General features: G+C 43.5%; 1 protein-coding gene across 4 annotated transcripts; it reads right to left on the reverse strand.

Moving 5' to 3' along the window:
• Positions 1–25: 25 nt before the first annotated feature.
• NSG1 (neuronal vesicle trafficking associated 1) lies at positions 26–23,861 on the reverse strand. 4 transcript variants are annotated; one of them, XM_054172422.1, is made up of 5 exons: positions 23,733–23,861; positions 22,408–22,558; positions 18,675–18,791; positions 7,361–7,471; positions 26–2,184 (listed from the first exon to the last, which is right to left on the reverse strand). In XM_054172422.1, exons 2-5 carry the CDS (start codon positions 22,534–22,536, stop codon positions 1,984–1,986), a joined length of 558 nt encoding a protein of 185 aa, XP_054028397.1. In that variant the 5' UTR covers positions 22,537–22,558; positions 23,733–23,861; the 3' UTR covers positions 26–1,983. The 4 variants fall into 4 exon arrangements, with proteins under 4 accessions (XP_054028397.1, XP_054028395.1, XP_054028396.1 ...); XM_054172420.1 differs by lacking the exon at positions 23,733–23,861 and adding an exon at positions 23,218–23,367; XM_054172421.1 differs by lacking the exon at positions 23,733–23,861 and adding an exon at positions 23,153–23,173.
• Between the last annotated feature and the right edge of the window lie 3,126 nt (positions 23,862–26,987).

The following is a 26,987-nucleotide window of genomic DNA, read 5'->3' on the forward strand; positions in this document are numbered from 1 at the left end:
AGAAATAAGTTGTTTCTTGTCAGTATTTACTTGTGCATTAAAGTTTTTATTGTCCTAAATTTAAGGGGAAGAGATGTATCATGAATCATTTCTGCGTAGGACAGCCTTGGGGCAAACAGATCTTTCCATCTTGTAGAATCTGAATGTCCTCTGTAAATATGTCGATACAAAACGTCTTTTGCTATCTCTCTTCTGCAATGTACATTTCTATACCTTACCTGCAACCAGCAGCCACAGCCTTATTCTTTACCCTGCCTGAGTGAAAGTGTCAAAAGTTACATGGGATTCAAAGTCTCTGTCTGTTGGAGGCTACAAACATGGTGTAGGGTTTGACCATCTTAACATAAGCTTGAAAAGTGTAAGGGCAAAGAAAAATTTGGCACGTAATTTATTGCTTTTTATGCATTCCACAAACCGTGACTTAATAAAAGCTTTTCCCAGCTCTGCTGTGTAACACACACTTCATGCCAAACCCAGAGAATTAAGTGCTAAGGATTATTTTTGCTGGAGGGGGAAGGAAGCTTGGTGATAGAGCAGTTCTACTGGAGAAAAATAAAAGTAGAGCTGACCATGTTTGTTCTTGAGGAACAGCCCAAACTGGTATTTCCCCTTCAGTTTTGTAGCCTCTACCAAATAAAAGAACTTTTGACATGTCCACTCCCCTCCTTGTCACATTTCAAGTTACATGACCAAAAAGGTGACTTGCTTGCCCAGCTGCTTCACACCCTGTTGTCTGTTCAATTAAAAAGATGTCATTTTTGTAATATATATTTAAGATTTATAATAAAAATGAAAACATGGTTTCACACAAAGAATAGGCAAGTTTGTAATTACAATGGAACTTTGACGTGCATCCACAACACTACCTTTCTTCTACAGCTTCTCCCCCGCCCAGGCCACACACAAACACTTCTACTCTCCCCTCTGTTTCACATGGAGCTGGAAACAGCCAGTTGTGTTACACCAGTGGTTCACTTAACGATGCTCTGTGGTTTAAAAAGTATCAAACTGCAAAGCATACATAAAGTGGAAGATCTAATTAAGAAAAAAGGCAAAATATTAACAAAGCAAGAGAGATTCTTGACACACTGCTCCCTCAGTTGTATCCAACATATGACATAGTGGACTACAGCTACTGTGAATCGGCTTTCTGCCTCCTAAGTATGGTCGGAAGATGTCAGCGCTCGTTAGAACATCCCTAACTGTCTATTATTTTTACACTACCATCAACACCCACCACTACAACTGCCTGTGTTTTCCATAATGCCTATCTAGCTTGTGTTTCAGTGCACACCCTTACCAAGATGCTAAAGCCACAGTGGAAATGCAGTTAAATTCTGTTGACAGCAATAATAAAACATTGAGCATGCCTTGTTGCAGAGAACTTCATTATCACTTACAAATAAACAGCAGTAAAGAAAATGTAAGAAAAATGCTACCTGACAGCTTCTTTCTCCATACAAGTCATTACATTATGCCCTTGACATCCATGCTGACTACCATTCTTGCTTGAGCCAAAATGAAACATTAAATACAGCTTTCAGCTAAGGAAGAGATCACTCTGGTTATGGCTGGGGTGTTTCAGTTTGCGAAATGACAAAGAACTTTAAAAAGTCAATAAATAAAGTCATCAGTTCGGACAACAAACCACATGATTTCTCTAAGGTCCTGAAAATCCAGTGAAGAAATCTGTCAGTATCCAATGAACTGCAAGAACATATCTAACATTGGATTTTAACATTGAAAATGGTGTCCAAGCTCTACAGCAATGCTGATATGCACCTCGGTTTACGCCCATGAATGTTTGTTCTGCAGCACGGTTTTGGTTTGGTTTGGTTTTGCAAAGCAGTATCAGCAAACAGAAGCAATTGCACCATAAACATGAGTAACCTCTAAATTATCCATAATTATATTTAATGAAAAGTTCCTTAAAGTCCCTTAGTTACCTTCAAATGACATAGTGTTACTAATTAGCTTATCATACTAAGCTGATTTCTCAGCAGCTTCAGTCTCCTGCTCAGACAGTTTCTCTTCTGACAGTACCGTCATCCAGGGGGACACTGAGCGCGTGATGGTTTGCTTGGCCAGGTTGTAGTGGTTTATGACCGTGTAAAATTTCCCTCGGGTGCTGGAGTCTTGTTCAGAGTAGTAGTTTTCCAACCCAGCTGGAATACACTGGTTATTCTGGAAAGAAAAATCCATCACTTAGATGACAGATACAGCCCCGGATGCACCAAAAAGAGGTTTGTTTTCTTTTCCTTTTAGTCTAAGCCAACCCTTGCTTTCTGTGAGTCAAGATGCACAGCAATTAGCTCCAGTGGTGTCCTACTGTGTTCAAAATGTTCTCCCCTGCAATCCTTAAACTACTGTGCATGTGCCAGGAAGACCAGTCTGGGTCTGTCTGCCAGAATAATTCACATACAAGAAACATGCTTGCCCAAAATGTTTAAAAGCATTTGAGTTCTAGTTCCAGCTGTAGTTTCCTGCTTTTTCCTCCCCACCCAGTTCCAGCTCTTTGGTCTACAATTACATCTGTCTGCATTCTACCAGTCCATCTCCACACACTTCAACAGGCTGTTTCCAGTCTGAGAGACAATCGGTGCCAAGGTGTGCCCAGTTTAACAACCCAGTAAATAAGACCTTCAGGGTAAACACCGTGGGTGGCCAAGCTTCTGTGCAAGTGTGTACAAACATTCGAGGTGCTCCACTCTCAGATGTCAGAAAGACAGAGCCAACAGCAGGCACTCTTCAGCCCTGGGACTACATTATTTCCCAGAAGTGTTAAGAGCACTACACAGAAACTGCTGGCTGCTTAGAGCTTTTGAAAGTCAAACACCTGATTTAGAGTTAAACACCAAGTTAGAGCCCCAACTTGCTGTCATCATAAAGCAATCGTGCCTGTGCAGTGCATTAGTCAGCAGGTACCACCCAGCCACCATCCCAGTGATGATGCAGTAAAAGCCTACAAAGCAGCTGTTTGCACCGAAGGAAAAGGTAACTTAAACATATCCTGTGACTCCCAGGTTTTGCTCCAGAAGGTGGCAGGTCTGTCTGCAGGCCCCCGGCATATCTGCCAGCTCAGGCAGCCTTGCCCAGTACCTCAGTGTTAGGGCAGCCCCTAAGCAACTGAGTTGACCCTCTATAAAATACAGGCAATGAGAAGCTGCAGCTTGAGGGAAAACAAGTTTAATCACTCCTACTCTGTTTTAAAACAGAACAGGCTGGTTGGTCTTCCTGCCTCCACCACCAGCAGTGTAAAATGTCTAATACCACAACACAGCAACTTTGAACTGCTGCTGTTCTCACAGAACTCTGCAAACCAAACTGAATGTTGGAAATTTTGGAGCACAAAAAGACAGGCAAAAAAGTGACTGCTTTTAGGACCAGATGCTATCTCAAATGCATCCACATTTTTACTTTTGGGTTGACCTGTCAGAAAACAACACCAAAAAAACAAACCCCAGCAAAGTGGCATAAAAAAAGCACCGATTACAACAGTTTCAAATGGTTTAAATCACCAAGCACAAAATGTCTGAGGGAAATTCAGCAGACAGCATTAGCTTGATTTAAATTTTGTGTCCTAAAAATGACAGGGCGGGGGGGGGGGGGGAAGGATCAAAAGGAATGAAACTAAAAAGGAAGACTTCACAGAACAGGCCTAAAGGTAGTCTGATGAACCTGCCTGCTGCTGATAGCAGGGTCTTGTGGCAGGTTTAGTGCTGAAAGAAGAGTGGCTGCCACAGGACTAGCAGCCCTCCCACGGTGTTAGCACACCATCAGTTCTAACCTGCTTGTGTGACAGAAGCCTCAGATGTGTGTCAGACTGGCAGCAGTGCTCCAAGTTACCACATCCACCCAGGTTCCCCCTATTTGTCATCTTTTGTCAGTGTAGCAGCCAGAGCAAGCCTTCCCTCACAGCTTGCTTTGAAGTAGCACTACAAAGCAGATGGGATTCAACCCCGGCCAAGCAGGCACTTGTGTCTCTCCAGCACTGTTCAAGCCAACAGAGGTTTCCCTGTGGTTGCAATCACCGTTATCTGCCAGCCACAAGACTGGGACCTAGATTAGAAACAGTCATCTGGAGTAGAACTATTTGACAGGCACGTTCATCCACATCACCCATGCCATCTCCTGGAACCATTATCCACACTTCCTCTGGGATAACTGACACTGCTTCTGATGTGGCAAAATGACTGGGAAGTACGCAGACATCTTTGTGGTGGTGATCTCACCCAGTCAGGGGATGTAGTCACAATCCTAAATATTTAACATGGGGGAAGGAGCACAATCTAATGAAATCTGCCAGGGAAATTCAAGCAGATACAATGATTAGTGCTGAAGACAAGCCAAGACTGCTGCCAGTCTGAAAAAATGCCTCAGAATCTTGCGCTGCTTTTAGAAGCAATTTGCTTTGCAACAGGCAAAATGACTCAGTAGTTAATTTTTGTTGTATTTTGTAGTCATAAACATGCACAACATCTGACAGAAGAGCCTAAAGAAACACACTGCAGAGTTTTCATCTTGACTGCTTTTTTTCGCTCCTGGGATTTCATGCTTCTAGAAAAGACAGGAAAAACCTCCTCTTTTAGTCACTGCTCTTTCTGTAGTGCCCAAGGATAGCCCCCTTTGCTTGGCTCCCAATCAAGGCAAGGTATGCAGCACTCAAGAGTGACTCAGTGAATGGAACTGGGGCAGATTCCCACCCTGCTGCTTGCCTGAGACCTTCAGCTTAAGCAGAACATTTCTCTCCATTCTTTTTATTTGTTTCCATGCTTCCCAGGTAAGAGAAGCAATAAGGGAGACCATGAGGAGAAACTGAAACGCTCCAGAGCGAGTTGGTTTCTGGTTTCTTTCACAACTCTTCTATTTGAGAAGTAAGTTGGGGTAAAAGACCTTCGATGCCAGAGAAACTCCTGGTTTCCAGTCTGGCCACATTAAGATGACTCCTTTTGTTGCAATGACATAAAGCCCCCAGTGGCAATCACTCACAGATAGCCTAACTTTGTTGGGTCAGTAATTCCAAACCTATTAAAGATGGCATTGTTTTTAATGCACTGAAATAACCATGTTGTCCCTGAGCTGACAGAATGCAGGTGCCTTGGCAACAAAAGCTGAAGGGTAACAGATGCAGCATGGAGCATCCTGAGGCCCTGGAGAAATTCCTACAGGATGTAGTACACTCGGGTCTTTGAGGAAAACTCCAGTGAGTCACACCAACAGCCAGCAAAGGCTGCTTCACAGGAGTGGGGCTGTGTTGGAAAGCTTGAGCAAGCACAAAATTGAGGCTCAAGCAATTTAAGATTGCTGTACAGAGGAAAATTAGCAGGTTTTTAAGCACACCTTCAAACCCTAGATGCGTAGGACAGCAGAAAGGCTGAAAGCACCAAAACCTTTGGAACTGCTCCATGTATGAGAGCATAAAGCAGAGAAGGGCAAGTCTGACTCACAGCTGCGGTAGCTCAGCCTTTATGCAGAGATTCCCATGGTACCAGGCTTCCTGAGACAGAGGACATCTCTGCCCTTAACCAAGAAGTCACATCAGCATCCAGAGCCTGGGGATATCCAGGCCAGAGAATGTAACTGAATCCACCTGGAGCTCAAAACCAGTCTGCAGAGGTATGGGTCACAAGGTGACAGACTTCATCTCTTAGGACACCTGCACCAAGCTATGCCATGATGCATTATGGACTTTCCCAAAAGCAAAGATACAAAGGCAAATACAAATCCATGTCAACACTGCTAGTTTCAGGTCTTGTGTCATTTGCTAACATGAGAGTTTATCCTGTAGAACTCTTAGGAGTTACATGACCAAAGCTGCTCTGTGTCCTGGCATTATGCCATCAAGCAGCTAGGAAACAGCCTCCACAAAGTCCAGTGCTGGGAGAGAGCAACAGAAGCACAGCCCTGTGTGTGTGCTGCACCTTCAAACAAATGACCTCGGGGACACTCTGTCCAACTTCTGTTTCAAACGTAGGGCCCTAAGGAGAGAAATGCAACCAGATTCTGTTCACAGTGTAACTGAAATCCAGCTAAGAAACTCAGCTCTTCTTAAGTCTTTGTGACACTCAGGAAAAAAAAAAAGAGAAGCCAGAAGGTTGCAACTAAAAGGAAGGGACAATGTGGTATGAAAGGGAGCAGAAGCAGCAGACTGTGACAGCACTTAACTGACCATTCCTGTCAAGTCAGGCTCACATCAAGACAGGCTCAGTAGGAACACAGAGTCCATATCCCAAGTTGTGCAAAGCCAAGAGAAAGCTCAGAAAGACAAGGCTATCGTCCCACCAGACATGAGCACAGCAGGGTTTCAGTGCTTGTCTGAGACAACACAACAAAGCACCAGCAGAACGAAGAGTCAGGTCTCCTGAGTTACAACCAAATACTCTAACCACAGGGTCTTTTGCCCTTGAAGCAAAGGAAAGCAGTAACCTAAGACTGAATCCTTGGAGCTAAATTAATCCAGCAGGACATCACTGATTGTAACTTTGGCCTGGATTCTTCTAAGATAAAGGTTCATCAAGATGCACTGAGGAAAACATTCCTTCCTAAATCCTTCTGAAGATCATACAAAGTACCCATTGGATTCATTATGTGACCAAACAGTCTTAAAAAAATTAGAGGGAAGAATGCCAGCATCACTGCTCCTTTTCTTAGCTAATTACAGCCAAGTTCAGCCCTGCTAAATTTACAACTGAGAAATCAATGTCACCTTTCTGCCTTCCAGCCCAGGTCACAGCGGAGGAGCCAGCACTACCACCTCACACAACTGAAGTAAGCCCCAGCCTCCTTTTCAGCTGGCACCAGTATTTTTGCCAGTAATTGTGTTTTCCCTTTTTTGGCATCACTTTGGGCCCGTGGCAGTAGGGCTTGGAGGTCACCGTTCTAGAAAAAGAAATTCTGTCTGCAAAAATATCCCTAAGGTAACTCTGCTGCTCTTAATGAGAGCATCACACTACTGTTTCTGTGACACACACTCCAGAGTCTTTTTATTTTCTTTCAGGGTTTATCATTCTCTTTCCCAAGACATATGAATTTGGAGCAACATGCAACATTAAACCGTAAGACCCACTACATGAGGGCTTTGTCTGGACAACTGCAGATGTGAGTAGGTTTGAAGGACGCTGGCGTGGGTACTCTTGCTACATTTTCAACGTTTAAAGCATTAGCAAAACAACACTGTGAAAACTGTGCAACAGTACAACCTCAATTATAAATTAAGCAAAGAGAAACATAGCAGGAAGCACACTGATCTAGGAAAATAAACACGAGCTCCCATGCAATACTGCAGGGCATAATCAAGGTTATGCTGAAAACAACAGGGAAAATTGTGCTCCTATTTTTCTAGAACATGTACACAATTTACCTTGAAAACAAATCCTTCTGGACAGGTGTGATCATACTTGTAAACCTTGTAGACTACCAGAAATACAACACACGTTAAGAATGCAAGGGCAAAAAGGACCAGCACAGTTACCTGTAGAGAGAAATAAAACAAGCTTCTGTTAGTGATGCACTGCTTACTGTACTGCTGTTGGTTACTGGAGGCAGCAGATGCCAGCTACAAATGCACTTTACAGTAAAATCTCAAGCAAAGGATAAAAACAGCTTCTAAATTATTGAGAGAGAACAAGGAAGCAGTATATAAGTGCTTCTACCTCCCCCCCTCTTGGAGACAAAAGCAGAAGATCTGGTCAGTGGCCCGTAGCCTCTGCACTGCAAGGCTTTTTTTGGTTCCATTTTTGTTCCTTGTACGCAGGAGGCCAAAAGGACACTTTCAGGCAGCTCAGGTCTGATGCATTTTCAGTATTTGGATGATGTAAGTGCAAATCTAGTTTATGTCAGCTGGTAAGCACGTTTGTTTTCCCTGTGCCTGGCCAAGAACAGTCAGGTGGCAGCAATACTACAAAGGTGGCTCTGTCAGGGCACAGAGAGTTAGGATGAGAGTTTGTTGTGCCTGCTATGAGCATATGGAGAGTACCAGTAGCCTGCATGCTTGGCTGCTCAATGCCCCTTAATTTATAGGCTGAAACGGTACTTTTTCATCACAGAGACTGTACAGGAATAGTTTGCTGCCAGGTCCATAGGGAATACAACATGTTCAACACAGGGCTAGCCTCGAGAAGTTCTGTTGCACCTCTTTCCGCAGCGCTTACAGAGGCACCTCTGCAGACTGCATTACATGGCACTGACTTTTCACCATGTCCATATGGACTCAGGCTGGAGCAGAATCCAAGACATACCTTAAGTTGAACCTAAAATCAGTGTCAAGCTAACCTTGCCCAGGAATAAATAAGGAGCAGCTGGAGAATGTCAGCCTTCTAGGTGAGGGAGACAGAACTACCTCAAGAATTACCTCACCTGTTCACAAGAGAAAGGCCAAGGTGTTGGCCTGGCAGTTACGCTGCAAAGCTCCCCAATTCAGACCCATATTTTGTGGGAGGTGTGAGCTGAGCAAATGGAATTCATTACCTGAGAGAATGTCCCATGTGTGTGGTTTTATTACTCTAAAGCTTCTACTGACAGACAAATGAATAGCTCAAGAAGATTACAGAGTAAGAGTTGTTGAGCTCTGGGGTTTTTTTTGGCAAGTTAGCAGGAAGCCAGCATGTGCTACAGCATAAGAAACAGCAATAAACAGAAGCAAACAAGATTACATGATTACTTAAATAAAACAAGGGACAATATGATCTGAATTTTAAAGGAAGATGAGTAAACCAGCAGTATGCAGCTCCTCAAAAGAGAACTTAGGCAAATGCAAAACAGAATAATCTGGAATTTGAGAAAGCAACAAACAAACTGTAGCTTTGCCTCTGTGTTAAAAGAACCAACCCACCACACACTCCCTTGATGATAAACCCCAGAAGCAACAGGATTTGCAGCACTGCAAACTGCACGGGGCAGTGGGACTAGCACACTGAAGGGCTAAGATGGACTTTTAGGAACTTCTGGTGTTGGGAAAACCAACTTCACCATGGGCAGACAACACTGAGGGCTGAATCTTTTGGCTGAAATGATGATGGGGAGCATTATGTGCTGCTGAAGCTAAAGATTTTAAGAATTTTTGTTAGACAGAAAAGGGAAAAAAAAAAAAAAAAGGCCAGGGGAGAGGCAGGAAGAGAGCTGCAGATCAGGAAGTAATTTAGCAGAAGAAATGTAGACATTAATGCAACAATGTCCATGAAATGAGACATGGAGCAAAGGACCTTTCTGGCTAATAGCAACATCTTCAATTTCTCAGGACAATCCCTGGATTACACACACACACACAAATAAATCATTCTTAATCACCTTCCAAAACCCTCACACTGATATCAATTTTCAAATCCAATTAGTCTTTCCCCAAGTTTATTACTCATTTGCATACATAAAGGTTAACATGGATAGCTCACTCTTGTCTTGCCAACCTATTTTCAGCTCACAGTATCATGTCTCGGTATGTCCTGCATAAACCCAAGGAGCAAAGGGTGTTTTCATTTCTGGTCATTCTCTGTGGTCCAGCTTAATAACAAACAACATAACCCAGCCATTTCTGGCCAAGCTATGCCCTACCTCAGCCCCTTTTTTTCTGCTGCGGTTGTTTAGGACTCCTTCCTGTGCTTCCTCAGCCATTCACAAACACACATAACAAAGCCCTTCACACACTGGCTTGGCCCAAACCCTGCATCCCATCTTCCACTGTCTTCCACTCACCACAACTGTAACAAGCCTTATTCTCTGTTCTCCCCTCAAAATGCTCCAGGCTGTGGAAAAACTGCCCTTTCTCCTCTAAGCTTGCAGATCCCACCTGGAGCTCTGCATCCCACTCCCCCAGCACCTTGCTGTGCCACACACTGTACCTGAGCTGCAGTGCAGCTCTACATCCCTGCTTGTCTGCAGGGCCATGGGCCTAAGACTGCCTTCCTCCCTACAGCTGTGGGAAGAAGAGGAACCAGAAAGGAGCCACCACTCCTCAGCCAGCCCAGCAGCTCTACAATGTACAGGTGGCCCAGTCCAAGGTGCAGATTTTGGGCCATTCACTTCCCCTGACTCAGGAGTGTGTTACACCATGTCTTTTGCTCTGACAGTCGCTGCCTTCTCTCTTACAGAAGAAATGGAAAAGGGAAACAAGAACGTGGGGAGAGAAAAGATAAAATCCAAATAAGATTATCTCTGAGGCTTCCCATGCCCTACAAGATACATCTGCCAGAGCCTTCCATGAAGGCTGCTCTCTCTAGAGCACAGGCCTGTGACATGGCAGAAGGGCACCAAGCAGAACAATTGCTACGGTGCAGATTGAATCAGCTCACATTGTCTCCTCCACACATAGGTCTGAACAGTTTAAAATGCTTTAAGAGATATTCTCAAATCCCAAAGCATTTCAACCACATTCCATCACCTTCCTACTAGGCAGGGATCAATATAATTACAGTGTTATTTGCCAGTCTCTGCTATTTTGACAGGTGAGGCTCCAGGAACACACTGTAAAGCTAACGAGCTGGTCTGTAGTTGAGACCAGCTACTAGACAATACAAAAAGATTTGTATCGCCACAATCAGTGCAGGGCCACTCTCCTCAAGGCTCAGGGACTGGTTTGAAAAGCAATTATGTTTTTTGGAAGAGGTGGAAAGCCCAGTGCTGTGTGAATTGCTGGAGCCTGGCAAGCTGCAGAGCCACAACCTTGGGGCTGATGTCCAGAGACATGAAGCATTTACCTCTTTCAGCAACCGCTGTGGGGCTGCAAGTTCTCACTACTCATAGAGTCACGCCCAGCATGGTCCTTCCATTGCCACACAGTAGCCACTGAGGAGAGCTCTCAGGGCTCCTGGCTCATAATTCTCACAGAATCTTCCTCTCTCACCATATTTCTTAATGTTATTAATTTGGGTATTAACATGTAAGTTTTTACTCTCATTACCTCCAATAATTTGCAATCACACTTCATTTGCAAATCCCTAATCAAGTAAGCTCTTGTCTCCTTCCTATCAGAAGAGAAGCTCCCTTCTCTTACCATCCTTTAGGTTGCAAGTAACTTCTATTTAAGTGAAGGACAGTCATGCATGCAAATGACACAAAGAAATCCAACAATAGCTTCCAAGGTGATTGTAATCACCTGTTAATCCAATCCACTTCTCCCTTCTAAGCTGCAAATCCTTCTCTTCCTTCTAAGAGCCATTTTCCTTCCCTCTCATAACCACCTACTACTGAGGGTCCCCAGCTGTCAGATCCCTGGGTTTCACTTCCAAACCTGAGCAGTCAGCATCTCTCCCCCACCAGTAACACTGTGTGGCCCTACCTCTCTGCCTCACCTCCCAGGTGCCTTTCAGAAACAAAAGCACAGAAAGAGGGAAGGCAACCAACTCTTTAGACCACAAGTGCTACCAGGGCTGTCATTTCATTGCTTGCTTCCACAGCACACCCACCATAAACTAAAGTTATTTTCTTCTTACTACTGAGGCACTACCAGCAACTTGCCCTCCTCTGTTCCAGGCAGGAGAGGATGTAACACAAGTGCAAGCACCACTCTCTCTTTCCTGGGAGGAAATCTTGAACAGCTTCTCCTTGTGGTAGCCAGCTGGCCAAGTGCAGGATTCCAGAATGGGAGCAAAATTCTTCTGAATTACTATGAGCATTCACTGCCATGCAGATCCTGCAGAACTGCAAGATGACTGTCACACCACACCAGTAACGGGCTGTTAAAATACTTTTTATGAAAGAACTACATGATAGCACCAACAGCCATTTCTTTTAAGTGGGAACTCAGCATGTGGGTTTGTTCTCATCTCTAGTGTCCTTTAAAGTTGGTTTTAAGGGGATGTGGCAGCAAAACTAAGTGAACAGAAAAGATGACAAGATATTCTGTATGTGGCAGATTTCTGAAGAGATTGTAAGTGAAGAGCAGAAGAAGGACAATGTCTAGCCAGAAGCCATTACAGTAATTGAAATGAGAGATGACTAATGAATGAAGTGCACCCACAGAAAAAAAACAAACCCAACAACAAAACTGTCTTCAGAGTGTAAGCATCTAGCCCAACAAATGAAAATCACCAGATGTGACAACTACACTAACATGTAAACAGCTCTCGGTAAGGCCTTACTGTCAAGATCTCCTAGATCTTCCCAGTCACTCCATCCTGCTTTGCTGCAGCACATTGCCATCTGGGTTTTCTCTGCCTGGCTATTGCACTCTCCCAACTCCTTACTTCACCAACATTCACTGTGCTCCCCTTTTAATCAAACTGGAACACTACAGCAAATGTCATCAATGGCACCAATGGTGTTCTGCTTCCCTTCACACCCTTTTCCTGTCTCCTCTCCTCTTCTGAACATATTACAAGCCATGTTTCAAAGCACGCACAAGTCTGCTCCTTTTGCTCCTCTTAGCTCTACCTCCCTTCCACCTTCCCTGTATCCCACTGTCTCACTGAAGCCTGGGTGCCACTTGTTTTTTTTCTCTGCCTTACCTCCACATTTCTCATCATGACTCCTCTTCTTGCCTGAAATGCTTTCATGATCCCACTCTTACCTGCTGCTTTGTGCTGCCTTCCTTCACGCTTTTCCTTCTGTCATGCACCTTTCAGCATACAAACCCACCTAGGAAAAGTGGAACTAAAGTGGAACTAACAAGACATGCAGTAATTTTTGCTGCTCAATCACTGGCACTTGGTCACATCTCATCTCTGCTCTACATCTTTGCATTACCTACTTCAATTGCAGCCTCTTGGGAGCACAGCTTTCATTTCTGATTTGTCTGTGAAGTGCTAGGCACAGACTTGGTGCTAGCATAAGAGTGAAGATGTACATTTAGAAAGCACCTTTGATATGAAGTGATTTACAACCAGTTTATGCCTTCCTCACTAGTGAAATGCAAAGCACTCTGGAATTGACATACAGCAACTCTGTATAACCATTTAGAACAGGAAATTAAGATTACTGCTATCTAATTTAAACTACAGGAGGATTTTAGGTAGGCAGACTGTAATTACAGTAGATTGGGTCTGGCTACATCACACAGACTAAAACTCCTAAAACATTACATTGACTTCCCTGCAAATGGCCATGACCTCCACTTCACCTCTCGCCACTAAAATCCTGCACCTCCAGCTGCACAATGCCCTCTACCAGCATGATAGAGAACACTGGAATCAGCTCTCCACTACCCCTAATGTTCCTGCAATTCCAAAATTCTCTTCTTGTCTGCTATCACCTGGGCCTGCACCTAGAAGTTTACATGGAAAATGTGTCTGAAACAATGCACTTAAGGATTAAGAAATGTTCAAGTTTAAGTACATGGCAACATGAAAGAAAAAAAGGGGCATCTCCATCTATAGATACAACATTTGACTCTCATTAATTTAAAGAGCAATCCTAATTACACAGAACATTGGTACTCTTTTCCATACTTGCTACGGGAACATACATTTACAAGATGCAAAAGGCAGCCAGATGCCTCATTTCAGAAGAGTATTTCTAACAGCACATGTCAGCTTTAGCTGCATGTCTGGTATCAATCTATTAAACTCAACTTCACCAGAACATTCCTATCAAACCTTTGTGCTCAAAGAGGATGAGAGCTTTGGAGTACACTGTACACAAAAACATAGGAGAAATCATAAACTGTCCTCCAACAGAGAGGTCAAAGAAGAAGAGAGAACTGGCTTAGAGGCTTATCTAGAGATGACTGGGAGAGTAGCAAGAAAAGCATGCAGATTCATGAAGGACAGTAAGTGAAAAGAAGCTACAGACCCAGTGGTTGTTAACAGCAGCAGTGCAAGACAACACTCCCGGCAAGGGAATCGATTAATGAAGCCTGAGGGAGATACTGTTAGACAAAAACAGCTTAACAAGGCAGTGGCCTGGAGAGTCTAGCACCATGGCTTAACACAACTGCTCATGACAGTGTTCCCATCACAGGACACCATGCATTATGTTTCTTAAGTATGGAGATTTAAGGAAGTAGTTCAGGTAAGAACCTTGCTACCTTCTCATACAAACACCAAGGACAGAAGAAAGGCTGGAAAAGGTTACTACTGAAGAGGAAAGGCTAAGTGTTAAACCCAGAGAGATCCATATCACCTGTGTTACCAGGGATGCTGGTTCTGCTCTAAGAAAAGGATTTCCAAGGAATGCAGTGGCAAAGGACACCTGACTTCAAGCAGGAGAGCTGCTCTTAAGCATCTACCTTATTTAAATCTTCCAGGTCTAACTGTAAGAAAACATTCCTGTTAGCCAGAAATGCAGCAGGAGGATTGTCAAAGTCATATTAGAGAACAGCAAGCATTTAGAGCAAAAAAAAAATGGGAGTAGGAGAGCTGCCACAGAGTGCCTTGCCTCACATCAACTGTTTTAAAATAGCAGCTACTCTGAAAGAAGCATCTCAATTTGATTTTCCTTTCTTGAAGTAATAAGGAAAAATTCAAAGCCTGCCAAATGCTTATACTTGTGAGCAACTTTAATCCTTTAAGCAGTTCTACTGGAAGAAAACAGAACTACTCATGGCAGTGAGTACCTGTCACTCTTCCAGCACTAAGTGACAAACATTAAGGAAGTGATACCCTGTGTATGGGAATCAGATCTCATGCATCTAATAGACTTTTAAGTGGAAGCAAAGAGCTACTCAACACACAGAATAATCACACAGAAATAAAAAGAGAAGAATTTTCCTTGTCTCCAATCATTTTTGCAGCAATAATCATCATCAGTTTTACTAAGAACAGGCAAAAAAAATTTTGAAGCAGAAATGTTTTAAAGGATGCCCCCTTGAAGACAGATAAAAATTGGAGTATTTAAATGGAGGTTGCATACCTTTTAAAATGACCAGGTCAAAGTGTGAGAACTGATTCTGAAAGGAAGTCTTAGTTGCTTTCTCTTTTTCATTTCAACATCTGCTTGCTACTTGATCATACATGGCTTGCACCATATGGCCTTACCATTGAAATAAGCTGGAGGCTTTGGCTCTGCACTCAGATCTATGGAGAGATGTCAAGGATGAAGTCTGAAGAATTGAATTGCCTTTGAATAAAACCAAATGGTTGAAGGCATACCACAGCCTGGGTTTACTTCAGGGCTTGAAATTTATTGGGAAACCTGTTTGCTTTCAAAATACTTCTGCATGTTCTTTACTCAGGTTTCCCCAAAGACTGAGGAAATATCTCCTGCTTTGATACAACAGAGGGTTTTTTTTCCCCAATTGATCTGTTTGTGCACAACTGTCAATTGTACCTGATTCAATGAGTGTCAGAACAGACATCCCACTACAAAATCCAACTGGAGTTCATAAGAAAAGTGCTGCTCTGTCAATGGGGGAGGCAAAGGTTTGGCCTTGGGTAACTGATACCATCAATTTTCTTCTGCAATAGCTTCCTTGTATGTCCTGATTCATAAGGCTCCTTTGAAATGACATTTCCAGCCTTGTTGTGTTGTTCTTAGAGAGGACAATTTACAGGAAAGAAAAATCTGCCTCATTCAAAGTTGCCTTCCAGATGTGAAGGACCAGCTCCCAGCACTAGCCCACACTGCTCAAAGAACAAAAGCAAGACTTGTATTTCTCCAAGAAAAATAACCTTCAGTGAAAAATCACATCTTCCTTGGTGTGGTTAGTGCCATCAACCAAATTAATACCACAAGGTTCTCAGAACCAGGAATTGTCACATTCTCTTGACAGATTCTGATCTGAATTCAGAATGTGACTTCATACAGGAAAAAAAATTATACTTGCAGCTCTCTTTGTAAACATTCTCAGCTCTGTTGTACTAAGTGTGGCAATGTGGACTGAATGCTGAAAACATGGTTTATCATTTCTTATTCACCCAGCTGCTAAAACACCAAGCGATCTACATGGCAGATGCACATGCTGGAGTTGCTTCATTTGTTACAATGCCCTCATGTTTCAAGAAGCACAGCTTCAGATGATCTGCACTGCTGCATCCCAAAAAATACAGTCTGCTTTGCCCTTAGTTAAGAAGTACATCTTCAAATACACTCGTGAGTTACTGGTAAATATGACTGACTCTTTATTTTTAGCACAGCATTTGGGCTGTGGATTGTGGCAAGCTTATGCATCGGTGATGTACAATATTGAAGCCATTAAAATGGTATCTGAAGCTTTTTTTCCCCCATGAACACAAGCCAAGGTCAATATCCCACCAGTTAAATAATGCATTCCATAATTATAGCAAATATTTAATTTTCAAACAAATATCCTTCTGCGCTCTCAGAACCAACAGCAGCAGTTAACACGATGGTTCACAATTAATAAAGACCCAGGAGAAAACCTCACACAATCAGTACTTTTCATCTACATATTTATGAAATTTCTTCAATTATTCATGTAATATTTACTGCTGGGAGTGGTGGATATGACAATCATCCCTGCTGGAGAACCAATCAATTCTCTTTCAAACGGTGCAAGCAGCATAATTCAATTTGAAAACTGTTAGGTAGTGATTAAGGGACATCTTTAGGACCTGGATATTCTGCATGGAACTCTTGTTTTCCATTAACTGAACGACAGTTTTCCTAACTGATCAACCCCCACACTCTTCTTTAGGACCCCAGCCTTACAGCCACGGTGTGAATCACCCTGCAATTCCCAAGAGATACCCCCATCTTACTGAAACCTCTCTCTGATGCAGTAGTTACCTAGCAGCAAAACCTAGCAACACTGTACTATGAGATTAATCCCAGAGTGATCATCATAAAGTCAGATCTAAAAGATACTTAAGTACACCACCCAAAGGTATACAAAAAAATGCAATGCAAAATGCTCAGGCTTCTGACTGTTCAGCTAAATAAACCAGAAACACTACCCAACAGCATGACAAGCTATTTACTCGTTGTTCAGTGAGGTCTCATTTGCTCAGCCTTACCAACAAAGACAGAACTCAGATTTACCATGGGATCTGCAAAACATTTAGACACGACCAAGATACTCAAAACCTCTCTTATCTACACTTTAATGTTTGAACAACGAAACCCCTCTCTACAGTTAGTGGGTAAGTGCAAAAAATCCTCAGGTATAGGTTCTGCTCAGTTCTTGGCACCAAAATCCTAGCAGGGTACTCACACTACAACATAAAACACATTTTCAATTGTTTCAGTGTGACCAGGACATCTATAAAAGACAGCCAGACAGGAGTCCTCCTCATTCTGAGATGTCTGTTGTTTGCATAGAATCAATAAGGTTGGAAGAGACCTCAAAGATCATCAAGTCCAACCTGTCACCCAAGACCTCATGACTACTAAACCATGGCACCAAGTACCACATCCAATTCCCTCTTGAACACCTCCAGGGATGGTGACTCCACCACCTCCCTGGGCAGCACATCTTAACCACACACAACCCTCACCTGAGAGGAAGGGGGTTACTCTCAAGGACTGGTAGTGTGGTGCCAGGAGAAGACAGAATGCTACTCAGAATGTAGCATTTTCCCTGTGGGATGGGATGTCCTTGCTCCAAATTAGGGAACAGAAAAACTGGAACTAGGTTCCTTACCTCCTTAGTAAATCCCTTCCAGACCCCGTAACATGTCTTACAAACTCACTGGGATGGTTTCCCATCCAGCCTACTGAGAACCTACAAGCTTGAACTGTATGGCTGAAGACTCTGCCAGATGACCTGCACTTAAAACATTTATCCTGGCAACGCTCTGCAAAATTCCTTTGCAAATGTAGCTTAAAATGTTCAAACCCAGCTGAAACCTTCACTTTGTTTAGCCCTGACTCCAGGAGAGTTGTATTTCTGAAGGTAGGTCTGGGCAGCTTTTAGAACCACTGCTCAAGCACAGAACTAGAATCTTTGGGAGTGCCCTCAAACTCCTGTCATGCAAACAAAGGTTAGAAGAGTGCAGTACAAAGAGAATTCACATCTTTACTGAACCCGGGTTTCCCTCACACTAAGTGTTAGGCTTTCCAAACATATTTGTACTTGCACACTGAACAGTGTGGTTGCCTCCTGTTTAAAAACACTTTGGCATCCTCGGTTAAGATGCCAAACAGGAAGCAAAATGTCAGCTTTCCTGCTTCACTCAGAGCAAGAAAAAACTTATTCTCCAGTCAGAAGGTGGAAAGGTAACTCAGTCCTTCCACCAATTAAGCTCTCAGCTTTCCTCTGGGACTAATGATGGAAGTAGCAGGGATGTTGACACCAAAGAGTAAATCTGAGTCAGATTCTGGCTCAACTACCACCTGCCAGCAATGGTCATCACCAGGTTGTAAATGTACAACTGGACCAGGGAAACTGATAGCAAAGTGCTCTGGTACACATCCCTGAGCTGCCAAGTCATACATTCAACCACACAGAAATACATAATGGACTATGGCAGTGCTTTTAAAAGCGAATGGTTTGGCCCCAGTGAAAAGTAAACCAGAAAGAAAACACATACTCTTGTGGCTCTTGTCCTTCAACACTAACAGGAGCTTTATCCATGCCACAAGGCATACCTGCATGCAGCCCACATACCCCTTGACCAGCCACAATCTGAAACCCATATGCTGAGAGGTGCCTTCTGAATTCATCTGCCAGTGAGGGGTGACAAGCAATAATGCTCTTAAGATTTGCTTTTGCATTTTTCTCACGCACAGCTATACCCACAACAGCCACTCTGTAAGTTGCAGCCAGCTTTGACTACGATCAGCAATAGATTTTAAGCACTTCTGTGAGCACAACTGAGTCATTAACACCTTCGGGTAGCACTGCTTACCTTAAATCTTTCTGAAACTCCTTCGGTGATGCTGATTGTGAATTCAGCTATTTTAGGAGTACGGAACTTTGCCTTCTTTCGATCAGGTTCATATTCTGTTTTCGTTTTGACCACGACCTTTTAAAGAAAAAGAACAACAGAACACACCTGTCAGCTGAAACTAGCTTACAGGAGTCTTATTTATTCATTAGCTCTTCCTTTACATACACACAAGTGCATCTAGCACAGTACTCCCCCCCCCCCCCTTCCCACTGTGTGTAATTTTTCTTTGGAAATTGTTAAGTTGCTAGTTATTTTTCCTGTCACAACAATCAACAAAATTACCTCTCAATGTGGTTTCAATAGACCTACAAGCAGACTGTTATGCAACAGTTTTACAAATGTTCAATTTTTTCATCTGTGGTGGTATTGTGCTGCTGCACCAGGCAAGCATCTACTTTGTTTAGATGCAAATCATTAAGCTTCCCACTTTAGTTTGCAAATAGCCACCTCTATTTGCTTCAGGAGATCCCATTAATGGCATTTCAAACTGGAGACCAAGAGGATGAGACTATTATTGAGAAGTGGCCATAGAAATCTAGCAGATGGTGATGTCACCAGTAACCATTTTGATAGCCCATCTAGTTGATCTTCACTATGTGCTAGACTGCAGCTCTTCACACTCTTAACATCTAACTTTTCAATTATCAGCTGCAAGCAGCAAGATGCACACAGACCCTTGTGTTAATGAGGTTTCTTGAAAGCCAAGGCTCTTCAGCTCATGCCCTGCTATGAGCTATTGCCCCAAGCTACACTATTTAGTAGCTTACCTGTGTTCCTAAAAGATTCATTACATCAGTTGTATCTCCAGTACTCTCCTAGGCATTCTAATTGTACAAAATATTTAACATATTTAACCTATTTGCCTCATTTTCGTCTTCCCCAAAGTTTCAGGATCTCGTTCCAAGTACAACTCTCAAGATGGGGTGCAGTTTATCATACTGACAAGGCTATTAAGTTTTGCCCCATCTTCTCTGTGGTTCCAAAGAACATATACCTAAACCCTTTCACACTTTTAGAACCAGACTATCTTTGGAGCAGCCCATGGTATTGATAGCAACTACTTTATTCAGAAATTAAAGATTCTGACACTCACAGGTAGCCAGGCACTGAAATTAGAGCTTTGGGTTCTCCTCTCCTCACTTACCTGAAATGGTGTCTAGAATGGGTAACTGTACTTAGTACCACAAAGCTTATTAGACACTTGGGCAGCATTGCAGATGTATATGCAAGATACAGGTTTAGAAACTACTTTACTCATTTTCAGCTGCAATTAGTAATATAATCATTACAAACTATTTAATGTCACAAGTGTCCAGGACCATCATGGAAGGAAACTGTCTGAAGATTTATTTTTTTTAACATTTTACTTCCTTTCCTCCCCCTTTATGTTGCATAATCTCAGGCAACTCAATTCACATTCAGCTGACACTGAACATACAGTTCTATCTGCTTGGTTATGTAATGTCTTCTTTTGTTTAACATACCTAAATAAGAATTTAAATCAGTTCATTCCTTTAATTTAGAAGCTGTCAAGACCATCAAATTCTTAGCACTGTAGTCACTAGTATTCAAGAAGTTATGCTTCACTGCCATACTGGAGCCTTGTAAGTGAATAATAAGCATAGATATATTAAGTTTCGACTCCTATTCATTATACATGACGCTCTTCATACTTCAAGATTTGATCTGTGTGTCAGTTTTGACTTAAAACTGTTGGGGTTTTTTTCCACATCACTTGCCCTACTACGGCCTTTTGAGTCTGCAGCAACCAGTGAAGAAACAATGGCATGACTAACCAGTTCCAGAAGGAAACCCACAGGACAAATAAACACATGGTTTTATTTTTCCCCCCCCTCTGCGTTTGCAAAAGGAAAAGAAAGTTAATATACAAATGGACAATGAAAAGAGTAGAAAAAACAGTCAAATTTTCCTTTATTTAGGTTTAAATGGAAAGAGTAGAAGAGCCAAATATCTCTTTACTCAAGCTTCTAGCCTAGTTGTACATTTGCTTTCATTCAAGGCATATGATGCTGTGAAGGCAGGAGAGTTCCCCTCCATTCTAATAGGAGCGATCAGGCTGGCACAGAACCTCCTGGGTTCACTACAGAGGCTGTGCTCAAGTTAAACCTATTACCACACAGGTCCCTGGTCCAGCCTTCTGCTTAAGCAGCACAGTAACATAGCAAATTCCTTTGGACATTGGTCTTGGTAATCAGTTATATCCAGTCACCAGTTGGCAGGTGTATCAGACAATAAGACTTAACTCGTTTTAAAGCCTTAGGGTGCAATTTTGTCCTCAGTTACAAGATTTACACCCACATAACCAAGGGCAGAAAATGGACCCTCAGGCTCTCTAACAGCTGTTACAGCTTATTGCATTTATGCTTGCCAACTGGTCACCACACTACAGAATGAAGCTGATAAGCAATTAAAATGGAGATCGCAAATGTCTTTGTACTGCCTACAAACAACATCCTACCAAGGAAAATTTCTCAAGCTAAAATTCTTTACTCCAAGATAAGATTATGTGCATCAGTAGAGCTGGATTCAATGATCTTAAAGGTCTTCTCCAAGCAAAATGATTCTATGATTCTACTTTTTAAGCTGCAAGGAACATAGAGCTACCAGTTTATCTAGAAGTAGATTTGACCTCATGGGAAGACAGAATGCTGAAAATAAAACTCAGCATGAAGAGATCACTGACCATTTCCCAGGTAAATTTTGTGTCTTTCAAAGACTGCCAAGCTTTTTTGCCAGATGCAAATGTGAAAAATGTACAACTATCCCACTACAACAGGATGCTGAAAAACAGAGTATTGAAATATCTGGAAAAGCATCCTACTACTGTATGCCTTACCTGCAGGAACACTTAACTGAATTCTTTATTGTGAGAATAAACATACTTAACAGGCTGTCACTTCACCTTCCTAAATAAAAAACAACCAAATCCTTTGCAATCAAGCCATGCCATGAGGAATCCATGATGAACTTCCCATCCAACCTGTGAGCAGTGCACTGGACTGCCCCTTTCTAGCTACCGAGCATCTGAATTGGAGAATTTTGCACTAGTTAAGCTGCCAAGGAGAAATCTGCATGGCCTGTTCTCATCTTGTTATTTCAGCTTGTCTGGTGCTAGCACTGATTTCCTACAGAAGCACAGAAGAAACATGGAAGTTCTTTCTCTTTGTGGCCAGTCTGTCCACATACATCTTGCAGAGACATAAAGCAGTGCTTTATCTCTCACGTAAGGGGCAGGGGGGGGCTTTTTCTGACCAGAGAAAATTCATGTCATTCGCAGGAAAGAAAGAAAAAAAGAAAAAGAAAAGAAAAAAAACCAACCCACATGAAAAATTCACATTACACAGTACCTTCCAGGTTAAAAAAAAAGAAGATACAGCATGGGAAGGGCTGTAACAACACAGCATGGAGAAGCTTGTACAGTTCACACAGCAGCACTGAAATCCACATATGCTTATTACTAACATTTTCCATTGTACCTTCATGCAAATCACTCCTACAGGATTTTCATTAGCTTAACTCTTATTTTTTTTCCCCAGATGGAACAGCATCCCTTAAAACACTCCATTTACCTTGACATTTCCAAGCCACTCACTACACATAACCCATTCTTTTGTTGTTTGCCTGAGATTTGGGTGTGATTCTCCAGGGTGGAAACTAAAGCCTACTGTACCTTATCAGGAGGTGGGAACTGGAGCTGATTGACATCCAGGGGTGTGATCAGGGGGATGGTGTCAAATCCATCCTCCAAAAGGGGCTGCTTTGTGCTCTTCTCGCTGAAATTATTCCCCAGTTTCACCATTCTTCCAGGATAGAGGGATTATCTGCAGGCAGACACAGGAGCACATGCACAGAAATGCAAAACGTCAGAAACTCAGGATGCACCAAATCTTTTCCCTGCCCCCGAGGAACTAGAAATATCTTACGAAATTAAAAATAATAATAATAATAAAGATTAGGCGTGACTGAGTTACATTTTGGTGTTTTAAGAAGCAAGAGCCATGGCCAACACTTTAATTATCCAAGTTAAAAAAGAACTAAACAGAACAAAACCCCAAACCAACAAACACACACACAAAAACCCACCCTAACCCCAAAACACCGCGTCAAAAAAACAAAAGCAGCCCTAAAACCTCAGCACGTTAGCCTGAGCCGAGCGATGACTCCCTGCACGGCCCCGCTGCGGCATCGCCTCTCAGCCCGCGGAATCGGGAGGGCTCTGGTACCGGTCCCCACCCCGCTCCATCACCGCACCCCTCCGCCGCCGAGCGCCTGCTCCCCTCGCCGCCTGGCTCCTGCAGCGAGACGGTGCCCGGCGGGCACCCCGCGCCCTTCTGCCGCCGCGCCCCGCCATGGCGCTCCCCGCCTCTCCTCCACAGGCGCAGGGCGATGGACCCCCGCGGCCGCCCGGACGTCGCCGCCGCGGCTCCCGGCCCTTCTGCAAGAGGACGGCGAAGTGTGAAGCAGCGGCACCGCCACTCACCGCCGCGGCTCCCGGCCCTTCCTCGGGGGACGGCGAGGCGTCGTTCCGCCGCGGCCCGCGCAGCAATGGCGGAGCGGGGGACGAGGCGGCGGCTCTCCCTCCGCGGGGTGACTCTGGGCGGCCGCAGCGCCTGGGCCGTGACGCAGCCGCCGCCTGGCTGAGGGCAGCTCTGGAGCAGCAGTAGCACAAAGAGACCCCGCGGGGACGAGGGAGACAAGCGGGCGACTCCCCCAAGCCGGCTACTGGCGCAGCGGCAGCAGGTGGAGGAAGAGGCGGTGGCGGGGGGACGGGACAGGACGCACCGCCCTCCGCGCCCCTCCCCTGGCAGGGCCATACCGCACAGCACAGTCAGGCACCGGGGGGAGGTGGCTGCCCCTGCCTTGCGCTAGCAGCTCGCGGGGTGGGAGGGGGCCAGGGTGGCTGCCGTCCTGCTCCTCATGGCAGCTGCAGGTCCCTGCTGTGGGGGTCTCCCGGCCGAGAGTGGAGAGAAGCCCCGCTGTAGGCAGCTTCCGTACCTCGGGCGGGGAAACGGTGCTAAAGAAGGTGGCTGCGTGAAGCGGAGAGAGACGAAGACCAGCAGTCGGTCGGCTTCGTCCTTAGCGCGTCTGCTCCTTCCCGTTCCTGCAGGGAAAGGACGAGCGTGGCCGGAGGACGGGGACTCCGAGTTACCTTTCCGCAAAACGGGGGGAAAAAACGTGACTATTGGAACTGGCGCTCGCGTTACTTCAAGGCAAATGCGTATTGCAGAGCTCTGCAGCTCCAGGTTGAGAGGACATCTTACAATCTCGTCTATCTTGGAGAAAAGAAAACCAACCCTGATTCACATTCACTGTGCTGTCTCCCATCACCCAAGGCAACCGGCATGCTCATTTCGTAGTCTTGCAGGTGCATTGTTCCACCGCGTGGAGGGAAAGCCGCTGTGGGCGATGCAACAGGTGACTTAGATAGGGGCAAGCTCCTGAGAGGAGAGGCAGTGGCGAGGGCTCAGCCTTGAGCCAGCTTTATGCTTCAAAACCAACAGATGATAGCATAAGCATCAACTCTTTTCCCTTCTGTGCTTTGAGCAAGCACAATTTATAGGCAAAATACTGTAAAATGTTAAAAATAAGACTGTAGAACTTGAAAGTGACTTCAATTCTGATCTCACATTTTCTTGCTCTCAGAGTATCACCGTGTTAGTTTAATCTACCATTTGGACATGGTACCACAAGGGGCAGGAACCAAAGATTGAACTGTCCATCCACAGAAATACTTAACAGGGCTGATGCAAACGTGAGACCGTGCTGCTCGCAGCTTTTCTTAGGAACTGATACATCAGACACGGCTTTCCTGCTTTACATTTAAAAAGTAGCTGGGATTGGTCATTATTGTCTAAATTTGGGCTAGTTCTAATACTGACTAGGTTGTAGGCTTTGTGAATGGAGAATACCATGGGTATTTCAGCAGTGAGCCCTTCCACATACAAGTCAGAATGTCACATCTTTAACAAGACTTAGAGCTTTTCTATGCAGAGAATAACAAAACTAATGGTCAGTTTGGTTTGTGTTGTCCCACCCCCCACCCCCCCCAAAAAATAATCTCAAAACCAACCCCAAAAACCCCCAAACTTTTATTTTTTTGTGATTGTTTTTAATATCAGAATTTTATCTTGGATGAAAATCACGTTAGCCATCTACATATCTTCTTTTTTTTGGCTTTTGTGGAAGCTCTTAAGTGAGTGTTAAGAGCACAAATGAAACCTGAATTCAGTTACAGTCACTGGAGGAAGTCCCACTGACTTCATTGGAGTCATGATTTTACTCAATTAACATGGGAGGAGTACTCAGGACTATTTAACAGTCTATTGCTATAAAAACAAATCTAAAACTCACAGTTTGATAATGTAATTACTTTTTTTGATTGGGCTCCTGGAGAGAGACACTCACATCCCTGTTATCTCTTTTCCTTTTTTTTCCCTTTGGCAAATAATTGATTTCCCCCACCCCCCTTTCTTCCTCAGAGAGCACAGAACAATAGCTTCACTAGCTTTGGGTTGTTGGTTGGTTCCTTCCCCCCCCCCCCCCCCCCCCCCTTATAAACATCATTGATAACAGCAGTGTCATCAGCACAGTTCTGGGAAGTATGACTAAATTAGTTAAACTTCTGGCTGGGTAACTACTACCTTTGCAGCAGCTAAATAAACATACTGGAAGATGAGAATAATCAGTGGGTTAATATTCATGTTCAAAACATTCCCAATGCAATAGATCACTTCAGAAATAGAAGAGAGCGCTCCCAAACCAACACAAAACATTTTCAAGGTAGAAATTGATTGTTGTGCCTCTCAAATTACTGGGCAATCAGTTCTGATTTTGTTGTTGATGATTCCAAATAGAGAAGAGGAGAACTCTGAAATAGTGACTTTACCTTTGAGCATTAGAAGGGCAGCAACATTTATATACCTCTTAATGACTTATATTTGCAGCCTTACATGTTCAGAGTATCTCGACCCTGTGTCTGGCCAGCATTCCCTCATTAGCTCTCAATACATGCTGATTTCTTATGTGGTTTGCTCCAGATGTCAGATGCAAAATGCATTCCATCTCTCTTTTTCCAAGGTCAATGGTCTGTAATGGAGGAGGCCCAGATTCCCTTCCTGCCCGTGACATAAAGCAAGCTGTGTCTCTGACTATGGATCATCTTGTCTATCTCATTTATTTCTCCCATCAGTGTTCTGTTCTGAGTAAATAAAGTGTAAAATAAGCTTGTCTTACTTGAGTAGCATTTCATAAATCATACTTGCATGTGTTAAGTAGCAAAAATAAGTTATTCATTTTATATAGAAAATTGGACCTGGAAGTGGAAATGAAGGGGTTTTAAAAAAAAAATAAAATAATAAATTTAAAACAAAACCAAACAAGAAGCACTTTAATTATTTAATTCTGGCAATGCCCTTGTCTTACAAGCAAGTGTTCTTGAACAGAACACATGAATAACCCACAGATGGATGAGTGTAATCCATTCATTTGTGTCTGAAGCCAGTCATTCAGAATACAAGTCATATCAGAAGTCCCAGTGATGACAGAAGTATATTTGACAGTATACTAAAGGGAGCCAAAATAGCAAATTGACTAAGTCCTTTCATCTCCAGCTTCTGTGATTTTATATTTGCGCCCCGCTGTTGGCTGAAGATGGTCAAAAGTGTGTATTAAGTGTGTGCCTGAGGAAGTATCAGTTAAGATGAATGGACATAAATTCCCCAATTGTCAGGTGAGGCTTCTTTTTTTTTTTCCCTTCAGTTATTTGAGCATATTCAAGGGGTACTCTGTTTTAGTGTCTCTTGTAGAGATGAGGAGAATTTTGGATAGTCTATGGTATAAGTTGTTGCTCTCTTTGGCACTGTGGTAATCAGCTGTTTAGAAGCTTACACTAACTTAGTGCTGGGGGAGACTTCAACCCACCACACCATAATCTTAGTTCTCCAGTTTTACATCTTGTTAAGCAGCTGGATTCTGCCCTGTTGCCACTTGGTGCTACTAACACTTGGCTTACCATTTAAAGTGCGTTTCACCCCATATACTATGATGTGACCAAAAGAAGATACAGGTGTTTGCCTGTGCATATGCATACACACACAAACATCTCTGACTAGCGAGTGTCCTTGATTGCCAGGCATGCGGAATGAGCAAAGAAGAGGGATTTTATTTCTGGTATCACATAACCAACTATAGTTTGTCACTGATGATTTTAGAAGGGTGAGGTAACTTAGTAAAAAAATCAGCATGTTTCCT

Source organism: Dryobates pubescens, chromosome 23 (assembly GCF_014839835.1).
Source record: "Dryobates pubescens isolate bDryPub1 chromosome 23, bDryPub1.pri, whole genome shotgun sequence".
Classification (NCBI taxonomy): Eukaryota; Metazoa; Chordata; class Aves; order Piciformes; family Picidae; genus Dryobates; species Dryobates pubescens.